Below are 14,504 nucleotides of genomic sequence, written 5' to 3' on the forward strand. Positions count from 1 at the left end.
GCGGGGGGGGGGGGGGGGGGTGAGTGTCTGGGGTCCTCTGCGGACAGGGTGAACCATCCGAGGTGGGGGAGACACTGCGGATCCTCCACTGTTGGGCTGAGTGGTGTGCAAGGGGGCCAGAAGGCTTCCTGGAGGGGGCTGCCAGATTTACCAGAATAAAAATACAAGACACCCAGTTAAATCTGAATATCTTTAGTAGAAGCCTGGCTCCAACATCGCATGGACATACTTACACTAAAAATCATCCACTGTTTGTCTAAAACTTGGCTTTAAGGGGACAGCTTGTATTTTATCTGGCAACCTTTTTCCTGGAGAATTTGGGGGGAAGAGTCAGAGCTCTGGGGATTCGAACTGTGGTCTGAGGTCTGCAGAGAAACCCTTCAAGGGAAAGGGTTCTGAAGGCCTGTTCCAGAATGTGCCAGAAGGTGAGAACCGGGAGCCCTGCACTGCCTTGGAGGACAGGGCTGAGTCCAAGGCTGTGAGACGCCAGCCAGAGGCGGCAGGACCGACCAGGATAATGGAGCCCCGGGCGCTGGGCAAGCGCGGAAAGAAACCCGGGGCTGCCTCAGCCCCTCCCCCGCACCACGCGGCCCCGCCCCCTGACGGCCGCCTGCNGGCACTCACTCTCCCCGCCGATTCTTCGACTGGTCGGGCTGCAGCCGGAACCAGCCTTCTTCCTTCTGGGCCTCACACAGTTTCTGGACATTGAACACCACCTGGGGTCAAGGCAGAGGCGGGGTGGGGGTGGGGGCCGCTGGATCTGGGATCCTCAGCGCTCTTCCTTTCGGGGGAGTCCCTTCTGGGGGTCCCCGAGCACTGGTGGCTTGTCCTCTGGTGCAGCAGCAGGGTGGGGTGGGGGAAGGAGGGGAGGTGGGGGATGGTGCTGGAATGGAGGCAGGGCCAGGTGCAGCCAGCAGGGGGCAGGGTGCTCACTTTGCCCAAGAAGTCATTCCTGCTGACAAGGTCCCAGTCCCAGGCTTCCACGCACAGCGCCTCCACGGCCCCCTCCTCCAACTCAAACTCAAACGTCTCGTTCCAGCGTGGGTAGCACGATTTCTTCACGATCTGCCCAAAATGGGGTGAGTGGGGGGGCCCCCAAGGCCCAGCCACCCCAGACAGCCTACTCGGGATCCCCGAGGGGCCTTGCAGCAGGAGAGGTATAGACTTCCTGTTCAAATCTTCCCCAAACTGGAAGAAATTGGGGCTGAGTGGGTAAGGCACTTGTCCAAGGCCACACAGCAAAAAGGTAGCAGATTGCACCCAGAAAGCAGGACCCCACCCACTCCCCCTGCCAGGGTTGAGCCCACCGCCCCAGCTATTTCCTGGAGGTGAGGAAGGCCGCGTGGGGAGCCACTGGACTGTGCGGACAGACCCCACTCCGGCTGTCTCGGCCCAGCCTGGCTGGGAGGGAAAGCCAGCTGGGGCTGCAGGGGTTGCTGCCAGAAGGGCTGGGATTTGCTGGGCGCCCTCAGACAGCTCACTCCACTTTTCTAACCCTCTTCTGTGAGACCCAAGTCCCAGACTGACCTCCCAGGTGACGATGGCCCCGGGCCAGACCCTGAGCCTGCCTCCCCCTTCCCAGCCCCTCACCGAGGTCTCCTGTGTCCGGCCGCTGTATCGCACTCGGACAAAGGGGTCAGACGCACCATTCCGGTCCTTCGGGGCCAGGTCCCTGGGGGGGGAGCAGAGCATCCACTTGTCACATGCCCCTCCCCAGACGGTGATCCCCCCACTGGGGGGGTCATCCAGGCCTGCTGGTAACTCTGCACAGCACCTCTCCTTTCTCTGGACCCCAATTCCCACAGTGTTCACCCCACGCCAGGCTAGGGATCCTCTGACTTGGCAGGTGAGGACCAGCTGCTGCTCTGGGAGTGGGGGGGGGGGGCAAGCGTGTCCATGAAACAGCCTGGGCTGCACGCCCCCCCCATCTGTTCCCAGGGCAGGCCTGAGCTGGAACCACCTCTCTGAGCCTCAGTTTCCCTTTCAGTAGAGTGGAGAAGATAACCCCAATAATTGAGATCACAGGCTTCTAGAAGGCCTGTCCTGCAGGGCCAGGGGGGCTGGTAAGCAACCTGGATCAGCCATCCTGCCCTCTCTCCACAGCTGGTCCTTTGCAAGGCCCAGAGCCCTCGGTCACAGCACCTCCGGCTCAGGACCCTTTGTGCAAGAACAAAGCCCACCCTTCTTCCATTTACTGTAAACATTAGCTGCTGCTCTTCCTGGTATTTTCAGCTTAAAACCTCTCACGCCTGCTTTTCTTTCCTCCTCAAAACTGGCTAATAGAACCCAGAGCATGGCCTTGATGATCTGCCCAGAAGGATGAGGAGAAACGTTCTTTCTGCTTCTGCAGCAAAGGCAGCTTCGAAGGCCTCTCAGGATCCCAGCAGGGCCTGAGCAGGGGGCGATGGAGGCCAAGGCCCCTCACACTCTAAAGAGGGGTCTGGACAGACCACTCCCCCCATCCAGGCCCCTGCTAGGTGGACAGGCTGGCCTGGCCGTTATGCCCCTAATCGTGTGTGAGCTAGTGTGCCGGTGTGAGCATGCGTGCAAGCCTGAGCGAGGAAGAAGGGGATGGTGACTGAGCGTGAGGGGTGGGACGGAGCCTCTGCCTGTCCACAGATTTTCCATGTGCTTGTGGCTCTTCCACATCCCAGCCCCGGGACAGAAAATAAAGCCCAGGGGAGCCACAGGCCTCATTTTCGGGACAGAGATCTTCCTCGCAGGGAAGCCGACCACCCACGCGGGGATCCGTTCAGCTCAGCTCCCCGGCTGGGCCCTGCCCTCCCGCCCCGGAGGCGAGCAAGGACCCCGTGGAGGTGGGCTGGAGCCAGAAAGGAAGGCGCTTCTCACGGAGCGTGTGTGACTCACACTCAGGCCCAGACGGGAGGGGAGCCCGCAGCTAAAAATATCCTGGGGGGAGGGGGACCCTGTCACAGGTGACTCAGGCCCACCTTCCCACCCAAGTCACTGTGCCTCCTGGAAAGAACCCGCCCCTCCCATCTGCAGGTTTTCAGCAACTCCTTCCACCCCTCACCCCACTACACATCCACGCCGTATCAGGCCAAGTTCATACTGGAGTTAAAGGCAGCGGAAGCCAGTTCTTGGCACTGGGGTTGCATGTACAGAGTTTGGGGTCCCCTCTATGAGGCCCGAGGCTCCACCATTAGAACATGAGCCCTTCCCCCAAGAGACGCGTGCCATCCTCCTGTGTGGGGCCCTCCGCCCCCCTGCCCCGTCCCTCCCGTCCCGCCTCACCTGGCCTCCAGCACAGAGCAGCGCAGCAGCCGGCAGCCCCGCGGCCCCGGCACCACCTCCAGGCGCAGGTGGATCTCACCCTGCACCTCCTCATCAGGGTCGACCTCTGTCAGGTGCGCCCATCCGCTGAAACCTGTAGGGCCGGCGGCTCAGCCNCTGGCCCTCTCCCTCGGCCCTGCCAGGCACCCCACGGCCCCTCCACCATCCCCCTGGGGTCCTCTCAAGCCCCTCTCAAGCTCTGTGAGGTGGGGGCTGTTGTCCCCGCTGACAGATGGGGAAACAGGTTCAGCAGCTGAGCCACAGCAGTGGGAAGAGGCTTGATGAGCACCCCAACCTGGCGACCCTTATGTCCTTACTATTGTGCCACACGGCATGTGATGGCTCTGACCCCAACTCATGACGGGACCACCTTCTCTGTCCTCAGTTTCTCCATCTTAAAACAGTGGCTCGTGTCTACAGCTGCTGGAGGAGGGGCTAAGCCCAGATGGGGAAGCATCAAGGGACCGGCATTACTTGGGCCCGGGGACCCTGAGGGGCCGGCGGGGGCAGCAGGTGGGAAAGGCCTCTGGCCTGGCAGGGGCCTAGAGGCTCCATGAGTCAGCAAAGTCCCCCCCACCCCCGCACGCCTGCCCCGGCCTCACAGACAGGAGCAGGTGTGTGCCGGGAAGGCGAGCTCCTGGCCCGAACCCTCCCTGGCAGATAGGGACCCAGCCCAGAGGAGGCCCTGGGTCACACAGTGAGGCTGGGGAAGGGCTCACCCCCTGGAAACAATGTCAGCACCCCAAGCAATCGCCGAAGGGGCCTGGCCCAGCCACAGGCTGACCCCTCACAGGCTTAGGACAGAGTGACACTAGACCCAAGCTGGGGGAACCCCAGGGCTACAGAAAGACCCAACCCGATTGGGAGGAGGGGTCTCTACACCTCATAGCAACGGAGCATAGAGAGGCCCCACCTTCTGCCTGCTGAGGCCTTAGGTCCCGCCACTAGCAGCCCCCCTTGGCTCTAGGGGGATGCAGTCCCAACCGGGGGGCAGAATGGGGCCCAGAGCCAAAGGCCAGGGTGCAGGAGACGGTCAGAGGCCCTTCTAGGGAGGGCAGACGCGGCTTTCCCTGAGCACGGGCCCCTGAAGCAGCCTGGAAGAAACATCCGGGAACTGGGGGAAGGCCAGGGACAAGCAGAGCAGAGCAGTGGGGTGAGAGAGGAGGGAGGCCAGGGTGGGGGGGCAGGCAAGAGCCAGCCACGGGCTCCCTCCCGGGGATCTTACCCTTAGGGTGAGCGGCCAGGGTGTCCCTGGTCAGGCAGACCTTCCCGATAACGTCGTCCCGGCTGGAGGAGGGACAGGGAGCCAGAGCTGCGCGGGGCTCTGTGGGGAGCTCAGGACCCCCCCCTCCTGCCCAGTTTGGGGGCCCCGTGGGAAGCAGGGAGGCTGACGCTCCCCTCACTCGCAGGAGCCTACTGGAGCAGGACCCACGACCCTCCCGCAGGCCCTGCCTTCTGGACCCTCTCGTGGGCATGTGCCACGCTTCTGCACATGGATGGACACATGTGCCCGCACCTGCCGAGCAAGCTCTGCGGGTCCTCCAGCTCGCAGCCCCCAGCGCACCTGCGCTTGTATTCCTGCACGCGCATGCATACGGTGCAGGGTGAGCACGGTAAGCTCCCCCGTCCCCACAGACACCCACATGCTCAAACCCTGATCCCTTCCAGACCCTTCTGGACTCCCCCTCGTGCCAGGCCATAAAGAGGATGCAAAGTGACTGGCAGTCCCAGCGGTGAGATGGGCGGGGAGGGGCGGATGGTGGGCCCTGGGCCCCAGCTGAAGAGTGGGGGCCCACCCACCTGAGGGCATCCTCATCCATGACGTAGAAGGCCACCGAGTGGAAGGTGGGCGGCAGGTGCACCTGGTACTCCTCGCCCCAGAATGGGCACAAGGTCTTCCACACAGTGGCTGTCCTACAGCAGAGGACCCTCAGCACCTGTCTGGGCCACCCGCAGGCCCCAGGGTGTGGCAAGACAGGGCCGTGTGACCTAAGTCCACCTTTCTCCACACCCTCTTCCACTCCCCAGGACAAGAGCTCTGCTATCGGATGGTTTCCCTTGTCCAAGATCCCATTGCCCATGATTGATCATTCCCTCCTGACCTTCCTCTCTGCCCTGGGTAGGGCGCAGGCCATTTTCCATTTGGGGGAAACTGAGACCACGGGTGGCCATAACTGGCCTCAGGTCCCATAAGGGGACAGTGGCAGAGCCGGGACCAGAAGCCTGGCTTCCCAACCTCACCCTGGCTCCTGATGCTGAACAGACTCACTGAGGGTAGAAACAGGGGGATGGCCAGGTTGACCCTGGAGCTAGACAGTCTTCCTGGGGAGCCTGGGAACCAGGGCCCAGAGCCTGAACCAGAGAGGTCCTGTGTGGGCAGAGCCTCGCCCAGCTCTGGCCAAACCCCCCAGGGCACAGTTCAGCTCATGGGTCTCAGCAGGGTATGCGGGGGTGGGGTGGGGGCGGGGTGGAGCTGAAACCCCCAGGGACCTGGATGAAGGCTCAGGGTGTCACCTTCACCCCAACCACTTCTCAGGTGACTTGAACTCTGGAGCCTGGGTTTCCCTGTCTGTCAGAGAGACAACCAGAGCCATCCTGCCTGTCCCCCTCTTGGTATCGGGTTTGGAGGGAATGAGGCAAAAGTCTTGGGGTACTGTTTGCAGTGGGGGGGAAGAACCGCAAGTCTGTCAGCCTTGGCTGGCAGTCAGCGATGGGCGATCAGGTGGGCCAAACAGCAGGGCCGCTCTGGCCATGAAGTCCGAGGCAGAGGCCTGTGGTGGGGGGCGGGCACGGGACCCCAAAGACCCTGCCCAGAATCGTGGAGCCCATGGACACGTCCAGGGGAAGTGGCCCTTCTGGGTACAGCCTTTCTGGGCTATAACCACTGTGGAGTGTCTCAGGGAGAGGGATCCCCAAGGAAGAGCAAGGACCAGGGATGGGGGAGGAGCCCTGGCTTCGGGGTCAGCTGGATTTGGGTTCCAGTCTGACTTTGCCACCTCCTAGGTAGGTGACCCTGAGGAAGTGACTTAGTCTGTCTGAGTCTCCGGGCTCCTCATCTGCAAATGCAACTTAAAAATATCACAGCCAGCTCGCTCTAAGTTTCAAATGGGCTGCAAATGGTTTAGCACAGGGTCCAGCAGGCTGTACTCCATAAATGACAGCTGCTGGTACTAATCGTCATCCTCTGTCCCCTCTGAGGGCTGTAAAGATTGTACATGGGGCATCCGGGTGGCTCAGTCAGTTAAGTGGTCGATTTCAGCTCAGGTTATGATCTTGCAGTTTGTGGGTTCAAGTCCCGCATCGGGCTCTGTGCTGACAGCTCAGAGCCTGGAGCCTGCTTCAGATTCTGTGTCGCCCTCTCTTTCTGCCCCTCCCCCTGTTCACGCTCTGTCTCTCAAAAATAAATAAACGTTAAAAAAAAAAAGAGCAGAGGTGGTGAGAAGCCCTTGGATATAATCCCTGGATGGGCATCAAGGTCAGTAATTAGCACGAGGAGTAACAGGTCGTCGGTGTTTCTCACCTCCAAGCAGGTGTGTCAGGGCATTAGCGCAGGGTGGGGGGGCCGGGGATTAGGTGCTCCAAGGCCTCCCTCTCTATACCCCCCACCTCCCCTACCCAGGTTGCAGCCCTACCTGATGATGGGCTCATTGTCCACCTTCACAATGCAGTAGGGGTCGCTGCTGCCGGTGCTGCAAGACAGAAGGCCAGGGAGGGGCAGACTGACGGCCAGCCGCACGCGGGGGGGTGAGGGTAGGGGCTCCCAGGCTGCTCAGCCCTCCCCTCGGTGATCCCAGGAAAGACAATCAAGGCCAAGGTACGGGGTCTTGGGCTGGTGCCTTAAGGTTCCTCAGGCCAAAATGTGTGCCCCACCATCAGTGTGGGAGGCACAAAAGCCCTCCTGCCCAGGTGCAGGGGAAGGGGAGAAACAGCTCACTGCCCCTCCTGCTCAGGAATGGATGCCTCCTCCTGTCACCCCTTCCTCCTGCCCTGCCCTGTGACAGGTAGCGAACAAGGAACAGCCCCAGGCAAGCTGGAGAAACACCCATCCTCAATACCCAAGTCAGCCCCTGTTTTCTCCTCTGAGCCCCTGAACCCTTGCCCCTTGCCACTGCTGCTCCTCCAACCTGGACTGTGTGGCCTACCTCCCAGCCTCCCCTCCCCTCCCCACCCCCAGAGCCCCGCCCACTCCCAGAGGCAGGGAGTAAGATCTCCCCTTGCGTCCCCCTGCCTGCGAATTCTTCATCTTTCTGTCCATCCCAGGCCTGCTGGTGAGGTACTATCCTCAGCTGCCATCCCCACCTGACTCCCTGAGTGCAGGGGCCACTTCTGTGTCCCCCAGGGCCTAGGACAGGGGACCCAGGAATGTTTGCTGGATAAATGAATGAATGAACAAATGTAACAGTCTGCCCCCAAGCTCTTGGCCACCCGGGAAAGAAGGAAGGGGCCACACGCAGGACTGCTCAGGCGCGCCGGTCTCCGTTGGTGGGGGATTTCTGGGGCGGAGGGCAGCCCCAGCCAGGCCTAAGGCTGGTCTCAGTCAAGTAAAGGGGTGAGGCATGTCTTTAGGCCCAGTGTCCGTTAAAAGGAAGTGTTATTTGCGTGCTAGAGGTTGGGGAAATTCCAAGTCCTGCTTCCCTTCTCAAAAGGGGCTCTTCCTGCAGAGGAAGCCACGAGATGCAAAGTACTCCAAAGGTCCTCCTGATGCTGAGCGGAAATGTCTGCCAAGACTCAGTTCCCCACACAGCACAGTGAGGCCATGATGGCGCTCACAGCTGCCCTGATCTTGCATGAGGGCCAGCCCATGGGAGGGGTTCCGCAAACATAGGCACCCCCCTAGACACCCAGCTCTTGGGCCTGGAACCCCGCCCCCTGTCATTTAGGAGCCCCCTCCTTCATAGACCCCCTGAGAACACACCAGCTCGCATCCTACCGCCCCAAAGCCAGGGGACCCCAGGCCTCCAGCAATCTGGGCCCTGTGCGCCCCAGGAGCCAGGCAGAGCTGCAGGGCTCCCGCAGCTGCATGACGTGTATTTGCACCAGGAACTAGGAAGGAGGAGACATGGGTGTGGGCTGAGACCTCTGGGGGTGGACCCCTTCTACCCCGCCTCTACCTCCACCCCTGGTACCCCTGTAGCCCAGCTATGCCCACAGCACAGTTGTCACTCAATGAATGGATCGCTGAATGAACAGTGAGATCTGGGGCTTGTGTTACAGGCAAGGTCGCCGGGTGGGTAAAGGCCAGGAGGCTGGAACAGGCCTGGCTGTGCAGAGGCAGGATGAGCTGGGGGGCTGGGTCACGGCGGGGTGGGGGGCGAAAGGGCCGGTGCCAAGAGTGTGCTGAAGCCAGAGGCCCAACCTGATCGCTGGCCAGCTGTTGCGATCTGGAAGCCCTGCCCAGTGCCCTCTGCCCTGATGAGTCCCCTGGGCTGGTCCCCTGTCTGACTTCTCCTTCCCCAGCCTGGTACTTGCAGGGCCTCTATATTTAGGCCCTTGGCAGTTTCCAGGCTGTGGAAGGGGAAGGATCAAGGCAAACCCTGAAATAGTTCCGGGCCCGTCCCCAGGGCCACTGGGCGTGGGAGCCAGTCAGTCATCAGTCATTATGAGACTTAGCTCCTGTGTGGCTGACCCAGGCACCCAAGGATGGGAGACGATGGAGGGAAACGCAATAGGAACAGGTGGGCTCCAAAAGCTGTCGGTGATGGGGAGCACAGCTGTGCTCTGTGCCCTTAAAAGAACAAAAAGCCCATGAGTGGAGGTGGCGGGGAGGCAGGCAGCAGCTGTGTGATAAGATCTCCCTCCTTAGAAAGGTCTCAGTCAACATGGGCCACTATAAAAGGTAGTGAGCTCCTTGTTCTCAGAAGTGTGCAAGCCCTGACTGGAAGAGATGCCACTCAGGAGACAGGCTGATAAGGCACAGTGAGGCAGGCTCACCACCACCCTGCCTCCAGCACTCAGTGTGGGCCTCCAGTGATCTCCAAACCCACCACCCCCATCCTTGAGCCAAATCATTTGCATGGCATTTGCAAGGCTCAGTCCCCACAGAGCCCCACAACAGGGCTGCAAGCTGGGTCCAGCCGGGATTCTCGACTTGTCAGCAGCAAGAGTGGATCTGAACGCTGACTTCCCTACCTAAATGCGGTGTGGCCTTGGCTAGTGACTTGCACACCCTGATCCTCAGTTTCCCTTTCTACAAACTGAATATCTACTTTATAGGACAAATAAAAGGATTACCTGGGAAGGCCCTCAACACCCCTTATTCTCCCCTACTGTGGGCCAGGAATCGCCCAGAGCCCCTGGAATGCGGAGATGAATGAGTCAAATGGTTCCTATCCTCACCCCCAGGCTCCCCAAGAAGCAGCAATTGCTACCAAGGGCTTCATCCTAACTGCCCCCAAACTGCTGGAGGACACAAAACAGGGGCAAATGAACAATCCTGCTGGAGGGCACTAGGGAAAGCCAGAGCTGAAGTCTGAACGGGGTCCTGAAGGATGAATAGGAGTTTTCTGGAGGACTCTGAAGGGGAGTGTTTGAAGGCAGAAGACCTAAACATGTGCAAAAGCAGGGCCAGGAAGAGCCCAAACCTGAGAGGCTGAGGGGGGGAGGTCACAACTAGATTTAAGGGCCAGATGACAGGTCAGAGCCACTAAAGGGAGGGTGGAGGAAAGGAGGTGAGGAGAGGTGAGTAGGGAGGGGGGCAGGGCTAGGAAAGAGATCCTGGAGGCAAACCAACAGGCCTCGGTGGCCACTCCCCCAGGGATGGAGAGCCAAGGCCCCTGGGTTGGGCAGAGGCGGTGCTGCGCAGAGAAGCCAGCGCCTGGGCTCCCCAGCAGACTGAGCCCACAGCCTCACCATCCAGGGCTGGGGCAGGCCTGCGGCCAGGCACTAGGGCCTGCGGGGATGGGGAGGGAGGTGACAGACGAGGGGACGCTCCTCCCGGCAGCCGCCGGCAGCCATCAGCCGGAGGAGGCCAAGCTGACCTAGTTACCGGTACCAGCGAGGGGGATGGATGCTCAGAGGCTTGGCCTGGAGGCTAAGACCCTCCTCAGAGTTCTTCGTGGCTCTCCCAGAGACCACTCAGCTCCGGGCCCACCTACGCCCCCAGGCACTGAAACCCACCTGGAGAGGTCCCCTACAGCCCCCTCCCTCATCCATTGCCATAGCAACTGCTGAGCCTGGCCTCACCTGGCCCAGGGGGCCTTGAACTAGAACTGCTCAAGGCGCTGAGTGAGCAGGGAAATTCACAAGGGCCACTGCACAGAAGGAAGAGATGCCCTTGCCCCAGCCTCCTACACCCCCCTCCCTGATCACCACCCCTTGGCATCCAGGTGTCTGCTGAAGAGACTGGGTTGGGCAGGAGGGGGGGGGGGCGGCTCCAGACAGTAGACTTTGGACCCAGTGCTGCCTCTGGGCTCCCCTTCCCCCACACCCTGCTCCAGGCAGCCAGCGCACCAGGAGCTTTGTGCTTATGGGATTTTTTTTTTTTTTTTAAGATTTCATTTTTAAGTGCACTCTACACCCAACCTGGGGCTCGAACTCACAATCCCGAGATCAAGAGCCATATGCTTTACCGACTGAGCCAGACAGACACCTGGGTGCTTAAGGGATTCTGACCTCCAGTCTAGAGAAGGGGAAACTGAGGCTTCAGAGATAAAATGCTGCTAAGGCTGTATACGAGGGAGGCAAGGATTGGATGGGGCAACTCAGTTCTGGAACCTACTGAGAAAGGGGCTGGGACAAGGGGCTCCTGAAACCTCCTCAAGTCTGGCGAGGGACCAGGGAAAGCCCTAGATGTTGGCGTTTGTTAGGAGCTCTTGACCCGAGAGGGTGCTCAGCCATTGGAGCCAGCATTTCACGTCTCTGAGCCTCAGTTTCCTTATTTGTAAAATGGAATGATGAGAATTGCCTTGCTGGGTAGTTGTGAGGAGGTAAGGCCACCACACGGCTCAACTACCCCATCTTTGCACGGTACAGGCCTCCCAACCCATAGGTTCACCCTTCATGCCAGCGCACAGCTGGAAGCCCCGGACAGCCCCCGGCCCCCAGAGCCCCCAGGACGCGTTTCAGGTGCACACTCCCGGGTACTAAAGGTTTCGGAACTACTGAGGAAGACCCCTCGTTCCAGGGGGCACCCTCACCTCCTCCAGCCACACCCCCCGCAGTTCACTGAGACATCTCCCTGCGAGGTCTCCCCCACGCTCAGCCCCTGTCCTGTTAAAGCTTTACCCTTCCCGTCATGAGCCGCCGATCGCCCCCTCCCTGGTTACTAAGGCCTGATAGACCCCCGTCCCCTCCCCAGTCCACGGCCCTTCCCTGTCACCCCCTGCCCGGTGCTCGCGACAAATCTTAACCGTCCCCATTTCCCTTCCAGTCCCCCACTGCGACCACACTCGCCACACCCTCGCCGCTGCTCCACTTGTGGGCGGGCCGTGCGGACCCCAGAAAGGTTAGGCACAAGGGGCAGCGCCCCTCCCCAGAAAGTTGAGACCCCCACCCCCGGCGGCGCTCACATGTCCTTGGCGGGCAGGTTCTTCCCCTCCACGATGCGGATGGACAGCGAGCTGCGCTTGGCCATCGCGGGTCCGCGACGCGGGATGCGGGCCCGGGGGAGCGGGACGCCGCTGGGTCGGGTGCAGAGGGCCGCCGGCGCGGGACTGTGCGCCGCGGGGGGCGGGCCGTGCCGGGCGCTGGAGGTAAGCGCGGGGGCGGGGGGATCGCTTCCACNGCCAGCCCCCAGGTGCACGGGGGCTGTGGGCCCTAGTGTGTACTCGTAGGTGCGGGCAAGTGCGGGGACACGCGGGCAGGGGACGTTGGAGAACAGCCCTGGCCACCGGAGCCTGACGCGTGGGACGCCCTGCGTAGGCGTAAGATGAATGAATGAACAATCGGACGAACTTAGCAAACAATATGTGTGTTTATGTTCGAGCCACCTGGACACAGAAGGAGGCAGCGAGAGCCAGGGCGGTCCAGAGCTTTGGGGACAATGCACTTGAGTCTGAAAGACCAGGAATCTTTTTGAGAATCTGCTTGGGAGGAGGGGGCTTTTTTCAGTGATCACTTCACTTAACGCCCCCTCCCTCCCCAGAGGTGGGGATTTGGATGTGGCGCTCAGGTTTCTAGAATTGGCCCCTTCGTGGTTTTCTCCCAGACTTCGAGGTCACAGTCCTGGGACTGGCACAGCCATAACTGGCCCTGGGTAGCTGCCCCTTCCCCCCTCCGCGAGGGCACTGTCTGAAACATCACTGCAGACTTGGGTCCTAGAGCCAGCTTCACCACTCCCTTGCTGGGTGGCTCTGGGTGGCTTTCTGAACTTCCATGAGCTGGTTCCATTTCATCACCAGCAAAGAGGGGCCAGTGATACCTGCCAAGGATGCCCAGGAAACACTGTATGTGTGGGTGCCTGGTACAGGTTCTATTTTCTCTTACCTTCTGTTATCTTTTCCTATTTTGTTATTTATACAACACATGCACACTTTACCAAGTTCAGACATTGAATATTTACAATGCTTCCTTAAAAAAAAAAAAAAAAAAGAGGGTGCCTGGCTGGCTCTGTTGGTAGAGTATGTGACTCTTGGCCTGGGATTTTGAGTTCCAGCCCCACCTTGGGTGTAGAGATTATTTTTTAAAAAATCCTTTCAGGGGCGCCTGGGTGGCTCAGTGGGTTGAGCATCTTCAGCTCAGGTCATGAGCTCATAGTTTGTGAGTCTGAGCCCTGTGTCGTACTCTCTGCTGTCAGCGCAGAGCCTGCTTCAGATATTGTCTCCCTCGTTCTCTGCCCTTTCCCCGCTTGTTCTCTCTTTCTCTCTCCCTCTCTCTCTCTTTTCCTCTCGCAAAAATAAAAAATAAACATTAAAAAAATGTTTTCAGGGTTCCTGGATGGTTTAGTCAGTTAAGCATCGGACTTCAGCTCAGGTAAAGATCTCACGGTTTGTGAGTTCCAGCCCTGCATCCGGCTCTTGCTGACAGCTCAGAGCCTGGAGCCTGCTTCAGATTCTGTGCCTCCTCTCTCTCTGCCCCTCCACGGTTCACACACTGTCTCTCTCTCTCTCCAAAATAAACATAACATAAAACATTTTTTTAATGCTTTCAATGAAAAGTCAGTCTTCTCTCCCAGGCACAAATCCCCTCCCCCAAGGAAGCCACATCCCTAATTCCTTGTACCGCCTACTGGAGACAGTCTCTATTTCAATGGCACAGGACACATATATTCTTCTATATACAAATAGTAGCTTACAGTTTCCACTTACAGTTTCTCCTACATCATCCTGGAAACCCATAGATATTTGTAAGAAAAAGCACTCTTATTCTCTGCCGACTGCCCAGTTTCCCAATGTGTGGATGTACACACTGATGGGTCTCCTGTTAGTAGATGGACTATTGCTTTCACCGAACAATAGCACAGCTCACGGACCATTCTGTGCATGAGCAAATGCAGCCAAGGATGAATTCCTAGAAGCAGAATCCCTGGGCCTGAAGATGTGTGCATGTTGGGACGCACATTTTCTGCTGCTGTGTTGTTCCTGTGTATGCGGCCACCAACCTACAGGGACGGGCTAGCTCCCTCATGTTTTCACCAATATGCCCATCATCGGATGTGTGATCTTTGTCTACCTCATCAGTGGAAACATAATGGCTTCTCAGGGTACTTAGGGCTATTTTTTCAGGTAGTTTATCAGGGCCATTATCAGCCATCGTGGTTACTGAGATTTACCCAAGTCCCACCCCTGACCCTGGAATTGGGCCAGGTCACCTGGAGAGTGAGAAGCTGCTTTGTTGGCTTCTTGGTAGAGAGGGGGCTCACTCCCCCCACTGAGGGCTGTGACTGAGGCCTGGCTTGTGAGTGGGGGGCAGGGAGGGCTTCTGCCAAATCTAGTGTTCTAGGGTTCCTCAAGCCTGGGGGTACACTGGCACAGCTGAGCTGGGAAAGCCAGGCTTCTTCTTCTTCTTCTTTTTTTTTTTTTTTTTCTTTTAGGTTTATTTATTTTTGAGACAGAGAGAGAGACAGAGAGGGAGGGAGGGGCAGAGAGAGAGGGAGACACAGAATCCTTAGCAGGTTCCAGGCTCTGAGCTGTCAGTTCGCAGCCTGATGCGGGGCTAGAACCCACGAACCGCGAGATCATGACCTGAGCCGAAGTCAGAAGTTCAACCGACTGAGCCTCCCAGGCGCCCCGAAACCAGGCTTCTTTTGCCCACTTAAGGATGCAGTCCTTGCT

General features: G+C 59.2%; 1 protein-coding gene across 1 annotated transcript in view; it reads right to left on the reverse strand.

The window, feature by feature from the left end:
* Positions 1 to 11,955, reverse strand: part of LOC144242874 (ras GTPase-activating protein 4) — a 23,952-nt gene extending 11,997 nt beyond the window's left edge. The window contains exons 1-8 of the mRNA XM_077777905.1: positions 11,802 to 11,955; positions 6,927 to 6,983; positions 5,095 to 5,208; positions 4,520 to 4,581; positions 3,256 to 3,388; positions 1,591 to 1,672; positions 934 to 1,065; positions 625 to 716 (exon numbers count right to left, since the gene is read on the reverse strand). Of these exons, the coding sequence (XP_077634031.1) occupies positions 625 to 716; positions 934 to 1,065; positions 1,591 to 1,672; positions 3,256 to 3,388; positions 4,520 to 4,581; positions 5,095 to 5,208; positions 6,927 to 6,983; positions 11,802 to 11,866 (737 nt within the window). The 5' untranslated portion in view covers positions 11,867 to 11,955. The remainder of the gene's footprint in view (positions 1 to 624; positions 717 to 933; positions 1,066 to 1,590; positions 1,673 to 3,255; positions 3,389 to 4,519; positions 4,582 to 5,094; positions 5,209 to 6,926; positions 6,984 to 11,801) is intronic.
* Positions 11,956 to 14,504: the final 2,549 nt, after the last annotated feature.

Source organism: Crocuta crocuta, unplaced genomic scaffold (genome assembly GCF_008692635.1).
Source record: "Crocuta crocuta isolate KB4526 unplaced genomic scaffold, BGI_CrCroc_1.0 scaffold217, whole genome shotgun sequence".
Classification (NCBI taxonomy): domain Eukaryota; kingdom Metazoa; phylum Chordata; class Mammalia; order Carnivora; family Hyaenidae; genus Crocuta; species Crocuta crocuta.